General features: G+C 41.5%; 1 protein-coding gene across 5 annotated transcripts in view; it reads left to right on the forward strand.

The window, feature by feature from the left end:
- The window catches only part of grm8a (glutamate receptor, metabotropic 8a), a 179,612-nt gene that overhangs the window by 126,669 nt on the left and 37,970 nt on the right, over nucleotides 1–14,973 (forward strand). For all 5 annotated transcript variants that reach the window (XM_058078579.2, XM_058078580.2, XM_058078581.2 and 2 more), the window contains 3 exons: nucleotides 4,648–4,783; nucleotides 4,875–5,029; nucleotides 6,562–6,699. In XM_058078579.2, coding sequence (XP_057934562.2) covers nucleotides 4,648–4,783; nucleotides 4,875–5,029; nucleotides 6,562–6,699 — 429 coding nt within the window. The remainder of the gene's footprint in view (nucleotides 1–4,647; nucleotides 4,784–4,874; nucleotides 5,030–6,561; nucleotides 6,700–14,973) is intronic.

Genomic DNA, 14,973 nt, shown 5'->3' on the forward strand with positions numbered 1-14,973 from the left:
AGGATGTCAGCTTGAAGGCAACAGGCAACTCAGCACTGTTTTTTTTATGTTTTATTTTTTTAAGCTAAAACATTTTAGCAGGTTAAATTCACATTTTGAGCCTTAATATTCTCACAGAGCCACAAATATATTTTCCCTCGGGTCTGTTTTGCCTTTTTGGTTCACGATATCTTCATTTTACAAGTTGACTCAAGGCCTTAACCGTCATATTTCAATTAGAGAATGTAAATTTCCACGGCTAGATACTCCTTGGGTGTTTTTTGTCTTGATTAATTTGCAAACGAGTGTGGGAAAGTGTGGGAGAACATGTTGTTTACCGCAATCTGTGGAAACTTGAACAGCACACAAAGTTCCAGACACTGGAAGTGTCTAAGGGGGTTGATGGGGGGGTCACAAAATCAGGGCATTTGAGGAAAGACCAGCTTATTTAATTAGCTTCTTTAATTAGATCAATAATTATCAGTAGTTCAAACACAATGGCGATATCAAAACACCATATTTTGAGGTTTGCATTAGCAGGGGGGCGGGACTTGAGTTTATTTTAGTCATCTGCAGGAGACAGATGCGAGAGTCCACATAAAAATACGAACAGGTTGCGTGTCTGCTCGCTCTCAAAGCCATCGAATTAGCCCATTAGCACACACAATGTGACTAAATTATGATTTAGTCACAATCCGTTCAGCATTGAAGCCTGGCTAATCAGGTTATTAGAGATAAAGTAAGAGCTCATGTTTCTCTGTGGGTGCCAAGCCCAAATAATTCAATCACAGCCGCCCCGATAAAAGCGCTACAGTGAGCTAATAAACACGCTGGTGTTGCTTCACCTCAAACATTTTTGCATTTTTACAGCAGAAATGTGAAATGTGAGCTAAACCCGAGGCTCAGAGCTAAATCCCAGCAGTTAGTGGGGCTAACAAAAAAGCTTCTTCTCAAAATACCTCACTATCTCATGCATGGCCGATGCTGGGAGGTCTTTTTCTTACTTTAACACCTGAAATGTTGGTGATTAATGTTGGGAATTATCAGGCTCAACCCCGAGGCTCAGAGCTATAAACGTATTCAAATTCATTTGCAAACGGAAGGAAAATAAAGCTTATTAGTACAGTATTTGTTGAGAAATATTCTTGCCATGTAGTGTAAACTAGAGGGTTATGTTGCTTCTTTAGAATTCTCCGAACAGTCTGAAAAGGAATGAGACGAAGCAGACCTTATTCCAATGACCTAAACCGGAAGCTCAGAGCTAATTATTGTCATGTACTGTAAGCTAGAGGGTTATTTTGCTTCTTCGAAATTCTTCGAACAGTCCGAAAAGGAATGAGACAAAGCAGACCTTATTCCAATGACCTACACCAGAGGCTCAGAGATAAATATTGCCTTGTACTGTAAGCTAGAGGGTTATTTTGCTTTTTTTTTTACACCAGAAATGTTCTTGATTCATGTTTGGGATTCTTTGACCAGTTTGCAAAGTAAGCCGAAAAAGCAGATCTTATTCCAATGACCTAAACCAGAGGCTCAGAGCTAATTATTGTCATGTACTGTAAGCTAGAGGGTTATTTTGCTTTTTTTTTTTACACCAGAAATGTTCTTGATTCATGTTTGGGATTCTTTGACCAGTTTGCAAAGTAAGCCGAAAAAGCAGACCTTATTCCAATGACCTAAACCGGAGGCTCAGAGCTAATTATTGTCATGCACTGCAAGCTAGAGGGATATTTTGCTTCTTTGGCATTCTCAGAACAGTCCGAAAAGGAATGAGACAAAGCTGACCTTATTCCAATGACCTAAACCGGAAGCTCAGAGCTAATTATTGTCATGTACTGTAAGCTAAAGGGTTATTTTACTTTTTTTATAGCAGGAAAATGTTGTTGATTCCTGTTTGGAATTCTCTGACCAGTCTGCAAAGTAAGCCGAAAAAGCAGATCTTAATCTAATGAGTTAAACCCGAGGCTCAGTGCTAAATCTTTTCACATTGAAATGAAACTTCAACAAAATTAAGTTTACAAGTATAGTATTTGTTGAGAAAAATGAGCATGTTAACATATGGAGGCGACCAAAGTGCTAACTTTGCTGACATGTGGAACCTTGTATGCTAGGAGCTAAACCCCAGGCTCAGAGCTAAGCTTTTTGACATTGAAATAGGCGGCCATTACCCTGTACACATTTGAGTTGTAGGTACCACACCCTATTTTTAGCTCACTTATGCTGTTTCAAAATGAAAATTCTAATGCAAAACAAACTAATTCTGTATTAGTGGTGCCCATGCATGGTTACCATGGCAACACAGTTTGAGGAAGCAAAACCTCCAAACGGCATCACTTGTCATCTACGCAATCTGCTCCACAAACAAGGCATTTATAATCAGCAGAATGTGTGTGAAAGTTGCCCAGAAAAGAGTTTAGGGTTATCGTTTTTGTTATTAAAGTGGTAAACTCATGGACGCTCCCAGTTGGTTTTTAATATGCAACATCACAAAAATCAATACTTGAACCCACTCTGCTTACATTTTTTTTTCTTTTTTGTGATCCTTCACCTTCAGCCAACACAGCAGAACAACGAGCATGAAAGACAGATATTGTTTATCAAAGACATTGGATCAGAAAAAACAGTCAGTTATATTTCTTGACGTGCTATCGGGTATGCGAGAAAGCGAGTCTTCAAGCTGTTGATGTTTTGGACTCCGGCTTTCCCACACGGCGTCCAGTTTGTCTTGGACTTAATTTGATAGTAGACAAATCTGCAGACAGTTACTGATGACACCAGTCCAACAAATGGAGGCTTAATCGCTTCAAGGACAACGCGGAAAGAACGCTGCCGGCATTTTTTTTTTTTTTTTGCAATACAAAGACGCACGTCAAGTAAGCGATTATCCTTGAGAAAGTATTTGGAGAAAGTATATTGGCTTTTAGTATTCAGCACCGCACAACCAATTCCCGAGAGGCTTCCAGTTTGGAAGCTAATGAATATTTGCACGATTAAGAGCAGTGACACGTCAACCGCTGACAATGTACGACCTCGCTCCCGAGCACAAACAAGACAAGTTACACATTGTGTACAGGTTGGCAATGGAGCAGGCTTAATGTGCTACAAGGACGGAGTCCTACACACCTTGATACAATACAGCACAGCTAATGAGAGGAGCTTAAATATGATGTGTGTGTGTGCTAACACGGTTTATGGTTATCGTGCAAAAGCAAAGAGGGCATACTTCCAAGTTGAAAATTATTGCAGGCTTAATGTACGACGAGGCCGTAGTCCTCCACAGCTTGGAACAATGCAGTGTAAAGATTGTATAAATGATAAAATATATACACTACGCTTCCATGCTCGGTGCATTCATGTGGTTATATTATATTATATTATAGTTTCCTTCGAAAATTCATTCATTTTCTACCGCTTATCCTCACAAGGGTCGCGGGGGTGCTGGAGCCTATCCCAGCTGTCTTGGGACAAGAGGCGGGGTACACCCTGGACTGGTGGCCAGCCAATCACAGGGCACATATAGACAAACAACCATTCACACTCACATTCATACCTATGGACAATTTGGAGTTGCTAATTATAACCTAGCATGTTTTTGGAATGTGGGAGGAAACCGGAGTACCCGGAGAAAACCCACACATGCACGGGGAGAAAATGCAAACACCACACAGAGATGGCCAAGGGTGAAATTGAACCCTGGTCTCCTAGTCAACAATAATCAACGCACAGTAAAAAGAACTGTAAAACACCGTAATTCCCTGGTGTATAAGCTGATACTTTTTTCTTAAACTTTGAACCCTGCGGCCTCCACAGTGGTGCGGCTAATTTATGGCTGAATTCTAATCTAGTGACATCTCAGTCTTCAGAACTGCTTATTAAATACTGTGTCGCTCGCCAAAAAGGAAACGGTATCTCTTTCTTTGGTAGGAGCCAATCACAAGCTATCAGTGTACTCACAATTAGCTTGTCAACACACTGGAAATCACAGGAGTTCATTAATACAACAGTCTGACTGACAAATATACAAACAAGTACCAATACGAGTTTAAAATGAAAAGGTTTCCTGTGAAATCCCTCTAATGTTCTTTGTGTCGGTGTGCTACTAGCATACATGAGGCTAAATTTCATAGTATTAGACAGTAATCCCACGTCTAAAACATGCTAGGCTAATTAGCGACTCCAAATTGTCCATAGGTATGAATGTGAGTGTGAATGGTTGTTTGTCTATATGTGCCCTGTGATTGGCTGGCTGGCCACCAGTCCAGGGTGTACCCCGCCTCTCGCCCGAAAACAGCTGGAATAGGCTCCAGCACCCTCGTGAGGATAAGCGACTGCCTTTTGTGTTATAGATTGTTTCCTGTTGTGGTTCATCATGTCGTATATGCCAGGACTGTGTTTTCATGCATCTCTGTTAGCCGTTTTCGTTTGTTTTTGTTGCGTGTTCCTGTTTTTCACCTCCCATTTTGAGTCCTAGGCTTCTTCCTTATCATGATACTTTGACTTTTTGTGCATCGTGGGCTCTATCGAACCAACTTTCCACCATGTTCTTGCATCCTGTAGCTCTACACTAAATCATAGCAAAACATGATGAATATGGTATGTTGTCATCATGCACATGCAAAGTGACCATTTTTCAAAGTTGGGTAAAACCTCTCCCTCTTGTGCTCCCAGGCGGTGTTTGCATCGCGCAGTCCTTGAAGATCCCACGGGAGCCAAAGCCGGGGGAGTTTGACAAGATCATTAGACGCCTGCTGGAGACCTCCAACGCCAGGGCCATCATTATGTTCGCTAATGAGGACGACATTCGGTACTACAAGTGCCCCCTCTGTCATGCTGCTGCTACAGTACTTTTACTTTTGCAGTATTTTGTTTGACGTCTCACGTTTTGTTTTGCTTAGGCGCGTTCTGGACGCGGCCAAGAGGAACAACCAAACTGGACACTTCCTGTGGGTGGGATCAGACAGCTGGGGGTCGAAGATCTCACCTGTGATTGGTCAGGAAAGAGTAGCAGAAGGTGCCATCACTATTCTCCCCAAGCGAGCGTCTGTGGATGGTAAGTAGAAGGAAGTGGGGACATTTCTTAAGATGTAAGACAGACGGAATGTCGGAATCTTTTTCTGAAGGGTGAGGGTGTCCCTAAAGACTCAAAATGTCCCCAGAAAATTCAATAAAGTTATCGGCGACCCCCAATTTGCTGCACAAATGAGGTCCTATTGATGCCGCCCTTGTTTGGGGCACTTCCAGGGGTACTCCAACCCCAACTTTGCTCACCTCTCAAACACTAAAGTCTACAACAGGGGTCTCAAACTTGCGGCCCGTGGGCCAAATGCGGCCCGCGAGACGCTACTTTGAGGCCCCCACCTTGATACCAAAGTTTAATGTTGAAATGACAGCTTAAAGCTGCGTGCACACCGGACACAATTAACATGATTTGCCCCGCCCATACTGTTACCCTACCCTGTTACCCCACCCTGTTTTGCTTTGGATTAGCAATGAAGCTAAAGGCTTATGACGCTGGGTACAAATAAATGCAGGAAATGATTTGGAATAAAAAACGGAAAATGTTGTTAAAGTTACGCTGCTGCTCCCAGATGGAACTGAGTACGATGCTAACATGCTAATTGGGTAAAATTATTAAGTTTCATTAATGTTCATGTTAAAGGTTAAATAACTGTACATTTATACAATACTGTACATTTGAATCTGAAAAAAATAATTTCTCTCCCAACTGTATGTGGTTTCTTACGTTTTTTTCTTATTTGCTGTTTTATTATTATTTTACTTATTTATTACTGATTGATTGATTTATTGTCTTTATGCTTAATTTGTTTGTTTATTTTTTTTTTAGCTTATTTTGTGTATAGAAAAATAAAAATTAAGATATTTGAGAACAGTGGAATGTTTTATCAGATATTTTGGTGTGGAAAACCGGAACCAAAGTACTGAAAAAGTGTAGGGTCTATCAGAAGCAAAAGCATTGAAGATTTTTTATTGATTTTTTTTTCCAGTTTTTAATGCGTTTTTTTTTTTTTTTTGAAAACCTGATGCGGCCCGGCTTCACCCAGAACCTAGCTCCGATGGGCCCCCAGGTAAATTGAGTTTGAGACCCCTGATCTACAACATTAGGTCCCTCAAGCTGTCTTTTAAATGCATATTTATTATATTTTTCTTCCGTACTTATCCCGATATCCCCTTGCTACAATCCGAGGAACCACACAGGTGTATTTCTCCTGACAGCAGAGGAGATTAATCAAGGCAGCTCTTGTCAGGCACGGCGCGGCACGTCCCACGTCAGTCTGGTACACTCCAGGGAGTTTTATACCCTCCACGGTTGGTTTCACGTACACGTTGTCGTCCCAGCGGCACCTAAAACTGCCTTTTTTTTCTTCAAAAAAATGGCTGTCAGTATGTTTTTGCAGTCATGAAGCGAGTCCACGGCGGCAATCAGACAGGTGTTATACCAGTAATACCCCCGATGCAGTGAAATGCTAAATCCAGACGATGCCCAGTGGCAGCCGTCTCTATCTATCCAAATAGAAAATAACTTCAAAGACTTATTAACGCTCGCTGATGTTCCCCCTGCAGCTTTTGACCGTTATTTCCGGAGCCGCTCCTTGTCCAACAACAGACGGAACGTTTGGTTTGCGGAATTCTGGGAGGAGAATTTCAACTGCAAGCTGGGAATGCACGGGAAACGACCCGGCAGCCTGAAGAAATGCACAGGTAGGACCTCAAATATTATATTAATGTTATATTGAGGTACCAATGGTTGCATGATTATACTAGCATACTCATTTTTCTCTATAAATATGCATTTTTTTTTACTGTGCTATCAAAACGAGACAGTCCAAGTCCAAGCACCAGAACCAAGGTGTGTGTCGTGTGTGTTCATAAGGTTCAAGTGTGTGGGATTGCGTCTGCTTGTGTGACTTCAAGCAGAATCAGTGATGCCAGTTGATGTGACTTCATGACTCACTGGAACACAAAGCGTAAATCCTGCAATGTCTTTTTTTGGGGCACCGTGTATGTGTGTGTGTGTGTGTGTGTGTGTGTCACAGCAGGTATCCTCTGGCCTGACGCCTGCCATCAGTTCACATAATTAGCTTTGTAAGACCTGCGACTCCGCTTGACCATCTATTACACGCAGTGGCATTTGCACGAGTGGGCGTGCACCCGTCGAGGGCCCTTCGAGTCACGGCAGCGGAGTCTATTAATTCCAAGTGGCGAGGTTTGTGACCTCCGACACACAAAAGCCAATCAGGAAGTCACACGGCTGTGCAAGGTCGCCCCGGCAACACACCTGGGGTGGGGGGTTTGGGGGGGGCGGAGGTTATGGAAATAAGCGCGGTGATGATTATTGTGTGTGATCAAGCTTGAGAGGCATGAAGCAATAAAAGGATGAGAGTGTCAATAAGCAGGAATGGATGCAGAAATTGAAGCTCATTTGAATAATGAATAATTCTATTTTACTTTATTATTTTACGTGACAAAAATAAATTAATAAATGAAAACAATTATAAATAAAAATATATACAATAATAAAATAAAGTAAAAATAAATATATAAAATATAAAAATACTTTTTAATTACTTAAATTATATTAAGAAAGCAGGAAGTGAACAAATGTAACAGTTACTGATTGTAAAAGTACCAGATAGAGGGGTAGGATTTAATAAGCTTTGCTTCTTCCTACTCCTTTTGGACATGTGGAACTGTGAACTGATTATGGGATGCATTCAATTGTAATCTGATGCATGTTCAAATGAAATTAAACCATGACCATTGCTATTAATTCCAACAAGTCAGAACTAAAACCTACAAAAATTGAAGTATTTTTCCCCCATAGGAAATGATGTAAATCTATTAAGCTATTCCAAAATACATGCATACGTTATTTTCAACGTTAATTGAAAAACACACAAAAATACTGCAAAATATTGTATAATAACAGACACATTGTATGAGGCAACATTTTTGTCGAAAACCGTATTATAGGTTTGCAACATGTTAAAGTGTCCATGTCCTTATACAGCCTTGATCCTTCTAAAACACGTGACGAGAAATTATGGTCGAAGCGGACGAAATGAGTTTTCTCCATAGGGTGGTTGAGCTTCTGGAGAAACTCAGGAGTAGAACCGTTGCTTGAGAGAGGAGCCAGATGAGGTGGCTTTGGGCATCAGTTCAGGTGTTCAGGTCATGTCCGACCAGAAGAAGGCCTCGGGAAAGACTCAGGAGTGTTGGAGAGACTATGTCTCCCAACTGGCCTGGAAACGCATTGGGATGGAGCTGATGAAGGTGGCCTGTGTAGGCTGCTGCCCCCATGACCCGACCTTGGATAAGCGGTAGAAGATGGATGGACATAGACATGAAATTATATCCATATCTTACTTCATCCACAAGTCTGGGCAAGTCAAGATGAAAGGATGGTGTTGCTGATATGTGGAACCATTTCACTCCCTGGTTCCTCCCTGGTTCCTCCCGCCAGGATGTTGTTTCTGCATCATAAAGTATAACATAGGTGTTGTATACTCCGAGCTTGGTCTCTCTGGAGATATCTGTGTCTCCATAAAGGTCTCCAGAGGGACTGCAGGATGGAGGCTGCAATGTCTCTGGATAGTATGGATCCAAGGTATTTGAGTGAGTCAGCTCAGAGAGCATCCTCAAGCCTTCGTTGGTTCTTTAGCTTGGAAGCAAACAATGGAAATGAACGAGGTTAAGGTTTAAGATTTAGCGAGACCTGAACGGGGGGTGGGCAGCCAGCTGAGATCCTGGTCATCCATGTCTGGGCGTCCCAGATGATTGGGATGGAGGAAGCGACCAGGAGACGAGGAGTGTTTTTGGAGCCGGAACTAATTCTAAAACCCTGAAGTAGTCATATATACACACAAGAAATAATGTACTATTCATGTACTATGAGCCCTCCAATCACATTTGGAGATCCACTTTTAAGCCACGCAGGTGGGCATGAGGACGCAGGCGGTGTAGCGTACACCGCCGCCTGACGCAGAAACATAATCCAGGCTTTAGAAATCATACATCAACAGTTAATGGAAGCATAAGCAAGCAGACATCAGCATTACATCCAAATTTGTCCATAATGGATTCCTAAATCAACCGCTTCCTTCGCCCTGATTCTTCATTCCCGAGCATTTTGTGATAGGATTTGAAGCAAGTTCCGGTTGTGTTACTATTCTAGAGGTCTGCTCTTTGAAGATACAAAGCCCCCCCCCCCTCTCCCATCAAAGATCTGTGCTGTTAGGGGTGCGTGAGATACACTCAGCAGTTCCACCACCGGCTGCAAATCAAGCGTATGCTAACAAGGTGGATGGGGAAGGAGGGAAGGCTGTAAAAGCCTCATGGAGACTGATGGCTGAGTATAGAAAGACAGCGATAGAGAGATGTTTTTTTTTTTTTTTACCGGATTCAAACACGTGAGGGATTGATGTGATACACTCAAGCAGAACACGCTGCATGCGCCTGGATGGAGCGTGCGTATGCACACAAAGCTTGCCTTCATGGGTTACTTCATGCTTTGTAGTTGGAAGGCATCGCCGTCCATTACTGGAGCCGCCAACGCACACATTCTATAGACGGGGCTTAGAAATAAATACCACCTGAACGATTGTTATTGTGGTTTGAAGTGGTACGGAACTGTACTGTATCACGGTAAGACGAGTTTGGGGTATTTTGCGTCCAACTCACAACCTCTTATTTGACATCAGTTTAGCAGCCCATCCATCCTGGCCATTTTCTATTGTCTGTCCTTCCTTCCTTCCTTCCTTCCTTCCTTCCTTCCTTGCTTCCTTGCTTCCTTCCTTCCGTGCTTCCGTGCTTCCGTGCTTCCTTGCTTCCTTCCGTGCTTCCTTGCTTGCTTCCTTGCTTCCTTGCTTCCTTGCTTCCTTTCTCGCTTCATTCCTCGCTTCCTTCCTTGCTTCATTCCTCGCTTCCTTCCTTGCTTCATTCCTTGCTTCCTTCCTTGCTTCCTTCCTTGCTTCCTTCCTTCCTTCATTCCTTCCTCATTCCTTCCTCATTCCTTCCTTCATTCCTTCCTTCCTTCCTTCCTTTCTTCCTTCCTTCATTCCTTCCTTAATTCCTTCCTTCCTTCATTCATTCCTTCCTTCATTCATTCCTTCCTTCATTCCTTCCTTAATTCCTTCATTCATTCCTTCATTCATTCCTTCCTTCATTCCTTCATTCCTTCCTTCATTCCTTCCTTCATTCCTTCCTTCCTTCCTTCATTCCTTCATTCATTCATTCATTCATTCATTCATTCATTCATTCATTCATTCCTTCCTTCCTTCCTTCCTTCCTTCCTTCCTTCCTTCCTTCCTTCCTTCCTTCATTCATTCATTCATTCCTTAATTAATAAATGAATTCATTCATTCATTCATTCTCTACCGCTTATCCTCATGAGGGTCACTGGGGGTGCTGGAGCCTATCCCAGCTGTCTTGGGGCAAGAGACGGGGTAGACCTTGGACTGGTGGCCAGCCAATCACAGGGCACATATAGACAAACAACCATTCACACTCACATTCATACCTATGGACAATTTGGAGTCGCCAATTAACCTAGCATGTTTTTGGAATGTGGGAGGAAACCGGAGTACCCGGAGAAAACATGCAAACTCCACACAGAGATGGCCGAGGGTGGAATTGAGCCCTGGTCTCCTAGCTCCCAGCCCGCTAATATATATATTGTGACTAATTTGTGTGATGGTACGAGACCCTTCAGCTTGCTTAAAAGAAGGGGCAACACAAAACTGCCCTACAGTGGAGACCTAACTACAGCATGGGTGGGCAAACTACAGCCCGGGGGCCACATGCGGCCCACTAAGCGTTTGAATCCAGCCCGCTAGTTGCTTTCTAAGTATTTCAACTTTTAACATACAAACTGGCAACTTGATTGACTACAATCATGGCACATATACATAATACACAATGCATGTCTTTGAATGCACCTCGAGAGTGAATAAGGGTTGCTCCTAGGACAATCGGAGATGTTGTTGATGTGTTCAGGTTGGAATAAAGTTCTAATAGATCGTCAGTTGCCTTGGTAGACCACGCCCCTATCGAGGATTCAATCGAGGATTCATCAGTTAATTAATTTGAGCCGTTCATTGGAGCATTTCTGGCAAAATATTTTTTTCGACTGTCCTTTTGTTGTTGTTGTTGTATGTTAGTGGTAGGCTTACGACACAATAAATAGCTTTAATTCCACTAAAACGCTGGTTGACTTTAAGTGAACTTTATGCCTAAATGATCATAATGACCGCGAGAATTCATTTATTGTAATTTCCTCCTCACTTGCACATGTCCCGAGGCTGTGTTTCTGTCACGGCACGACTGTTTACGCCCCCGACACACACTAAAACACACACACACATACACACACTGCAAGTGCTGTTCCGTCTAATGTGATTTTTGCACCTCAGTATGTTTGCACTCTTATATGGTTTTTATTTGGTCTCCCTGTCTTGATGCCGCATCTCACTGTCCTTTTGTGTGTCTGGCATCAAACAGGCGTTCGCTCAGCGTGCGATTCCTTGTTGTTGTGAAAGTCGGTGCGGCAAAGAGATCCAAGCAAACAATAAAAGTGACAAAAAGGAAATTAAAGACATGCACAGAAAGGGAACAAAGTGGAGGCATGCACAGTGATGCAGCATAATATGAATAATGACTCATGAATATTTTATGCAAGCGCTCTGTATCTGCGGTAATATATACCCATAATAATAAGGAGATGTAATATATATTAAATGCTTATGTCAGCAGTGTGGTATTAGTCAAGGGAATGGTGATTTGCTGTGAATTGCTCTTTTTTTAAACAGAATTTGTCACTGAGATTTGTGCATTTCTTACTTAGAAACGGCTGTCAATCTAAACCAGGGGTCTCAAACACGCGGCCTGCGGGCCAAATGTGGCCCGCACGACACTAGTTTGATATGAAAGTTTAATGTTAGTGCGGCCCGCGCAAGTTTGATATGAATGCTGTATGGTATCATGTACCCAGAAAAAATTATTACGTTTGATTAATGTTCATGTTAAAGGTTAAATAACTGTTTTTTTTTAGTTTTTTTTTTACAATAACTATGGGACCTGGTGTTGCCATCAGAGAATTGATGAAAAGCGGTCCACTAAGCTAAAGTTAATTTCCATTTAAGGACCGAAATAATACTAATTATTTTAAGTTAATAGTTATCCTCCCTGTCCGTGTGGAAGTGGTACGTTTTTGGCTTTTTAAGTTTAAAGGAGATAACTTGAAGGCTACCGTTTAGGTCGCTAGCTCTAGTTTGCGAGTTAGCATGTGTCTCAAGACGTTGTAAATAAAAAAGTATAAATGTGACTATAGTCGTGTTTTGTCATGTCTACAGGGCTCTAATAATGCTTTGTTCATTTTAATCTGAAAAAAATAATTTGTCTACCCACCAACTATATGTGGTTTCTTACGTTTTTATTATTTGCCGTTTTATTATTATTATTATTATATTTATTTATTACTGATTGATTGATTGATTTTCTTTATTCTTGATTTGTTTATTTATTTTTCATCTTATTTTGTGCAGAAAAATAAAAATTAAGATATTTGAGAACAGTGGAATGTTTTATCAGAGCTTTTATTGTAGAAAATCGGAACCAAAGCACTGAAAAAGTTTGTATATTTTTCTGTTTTTAATAAATGTTTTTTTTTTTTTTTTGGGAAAACCTGATGCGGCCCAGCCTTGCCTAGTTTGAGACCCCTGATCTAAACCAAGAATAATGTCACTACTTTTGTTCTGGAATTAATATGCTTGTAGACCCTTGCTAACTGCAATGGAAGCATTTTCTCATACTGCCATGCTTAATTACACAAATCCTGTACATCCATATTATAAATTAGGGGTAGTGCTCCGATCGATCGGTCACCGATGTCGCCACCGAAAAAGAACGGTGACGACATCGGCCGACATTCCCTCCGCCGATCATCTCCATCCCCATTGCAGCATCCAGAACAATGTTTAGATTTGATTACATTGATATTTAAAGACGGAGTCGGTTTCGTATGAGCGTCAGAAGGCAGCTGATGCCGTAGGAGGGACCTAGCAGAGGCGGGCAAACCTGCTTTTCATTCAGGTTTTCCATTAAGAATGAATAAGATTAGAAAGAAATGCATTGTGAAATACATAAGGTGAGTTATGGATGCTAGCATTTTGCTCATGTTGGCTTGAAATTAGCAATAAATTAAATGTGTCGCTCATTTTGTAGAAATAGGTCAAGAAAAAACGTGAAACATTTACACTACCGCTCAAAAGTTTGGGATCACTTGGACATTTTTTTGGCCAGCTTAAGATATGTTTTTTTCTTGAACTTTTCTATGAAGTCCAGTGCCGCTTCACTGTTGTACTGACCCTGGTGTATGATGGGTACTGTTTGTTGCAGCTGCCAGGTGACGACCTGTGAGGCGTCTTTGTTTTAAACTACATACTCTCAGATATTCGTCTTCTTGCACAGTGGTGCATCGTTTTTATGTCCTTGTTAGACCCAGTTTGTGCTGCGCTCTGAAGGGAGTAGTTAACAGCATGGTAAGACATTTTAGTTTTAGTTTAGATTTTTAGATGGGTTTCTAATAATCTATTAGCCTTATAAAATAATGAACTTGGATTAGCAGCCATACCAGGAGATTGATGCAGAGGACTGACAGTTCTTGATAGTAGGCCTCTATGCAAAAATGTACATCCTTCTTTGAAAAGCATCTGATTCATTTTATTTGGTTGTGAAATTGATAAAAAAAATTGTGAAATTGAAAAAATTGTATACGAAATGCATGAAAATGTGTTTTTCCTTACTTTTGAGCGGTAGTGTACACTGCATGTATGTGATCGATATTAGTATCGGCCGATTTCACTCATGGGTGATCAGGGAATCGATATCGGCACTACAAAACCAAACCAATCTGCACCTGATTGTGTATGAGCAAATTTTTTAAAGTGTGACTATGCATTTCGAGAAATGTCTGCAAACTGTCAGAGAAATCCATTACTCGTGTCTAGGCTGTAGTTTCCTTTTTTTGTGTGTGTATTTTTATTGACAAAGCCATTGGCTCGCTGCATAAACATTCTCTGGGTGAATGAAAGCAAATTGATATTTTACACTAAATCCATACACTGAAAAATGTGTCACTAATGATGCAACGTTGGCTCATTGAAAGGATTTAAGGCTGCGGCGTATCGATGTATTCCCTGGGCTTTCCTGCTGGCTTGTTTAATCATGTCTGATCCTCATTGGGCATTCTTCTCTCCCATTGGTTATTTGGCTCTGTTTGGCGTTTGGAGTAAGCCTCGGAGCTCTGAGGTGTGTTCCTGTGAGTGTGTATTCGGGGGAAAGTTCACCATAATAGCAAGGAAGTGTGTGTTTAGTTGAGAAAAGTTGTAAAAGTCGACTCTCCGGACAAGCTAATCAGTGTAAATGTATTCATGAGCATTCCAATGCTGCTTATTTTGCTGATATTTATTCTGTTTAGGTGTGATAAACCAAAACAGGGAGTATATATTTGCTACCTGGAAAAAAAAACAACGAAGAAAAGCTTCTTTAATGGAACAAAGGGGAAGAAGGTGGGAATTGAATTTGTGCGCCTAATTGATGTTTAATCAAGGAGCTGGTTCAAATCATTAGTCGGCCCGTCATCCGTGGCGCTATCAATCACTCCCGGCCGTGTAAAAGCTGGTTTGCACGTCGGTCTGTGAAGGCATCCATCAAGGCACCGCCGCCGCCGCTGCGAGTCAGCACTCTGGAATTAGCCTCCCTAACTTCACCTAATTTAATGCTTTAGTGTCGCATCGAACGCAACACTAGCGAAAACAATCAACATCCCCAACAGCCTCAATCACGCTGTGGCAATTTAACCCCCGGGATTTTAAATATTGCATGAATGGAAATGTCACAAGGCGTCCTTTATCATTTTTTATTCATTAGTGAAAATTGATCCAGTGTGAGCTTATCTTTCTGTCACTGGAGAGAGTC

The sequence above is a fragment of the Doryrhamphus excisus genome, linkage group LG2 (assembly GCF_037039965.1).
Source record: "Doryrhamphus excisus strain RoL-2023G ecotype Guam linkage group LG2, RoL_Dexc_Guam_v1.1, whole genome shotgun sequence".
NCBI classification, from domain to species: domain Eukaryota; kingdom Metazoa; phylum Chordata; class Actinopteri; order Syngnathiformes; family Syngnathidae; genus Doryrhamphus; species Doryrhamphus excisus.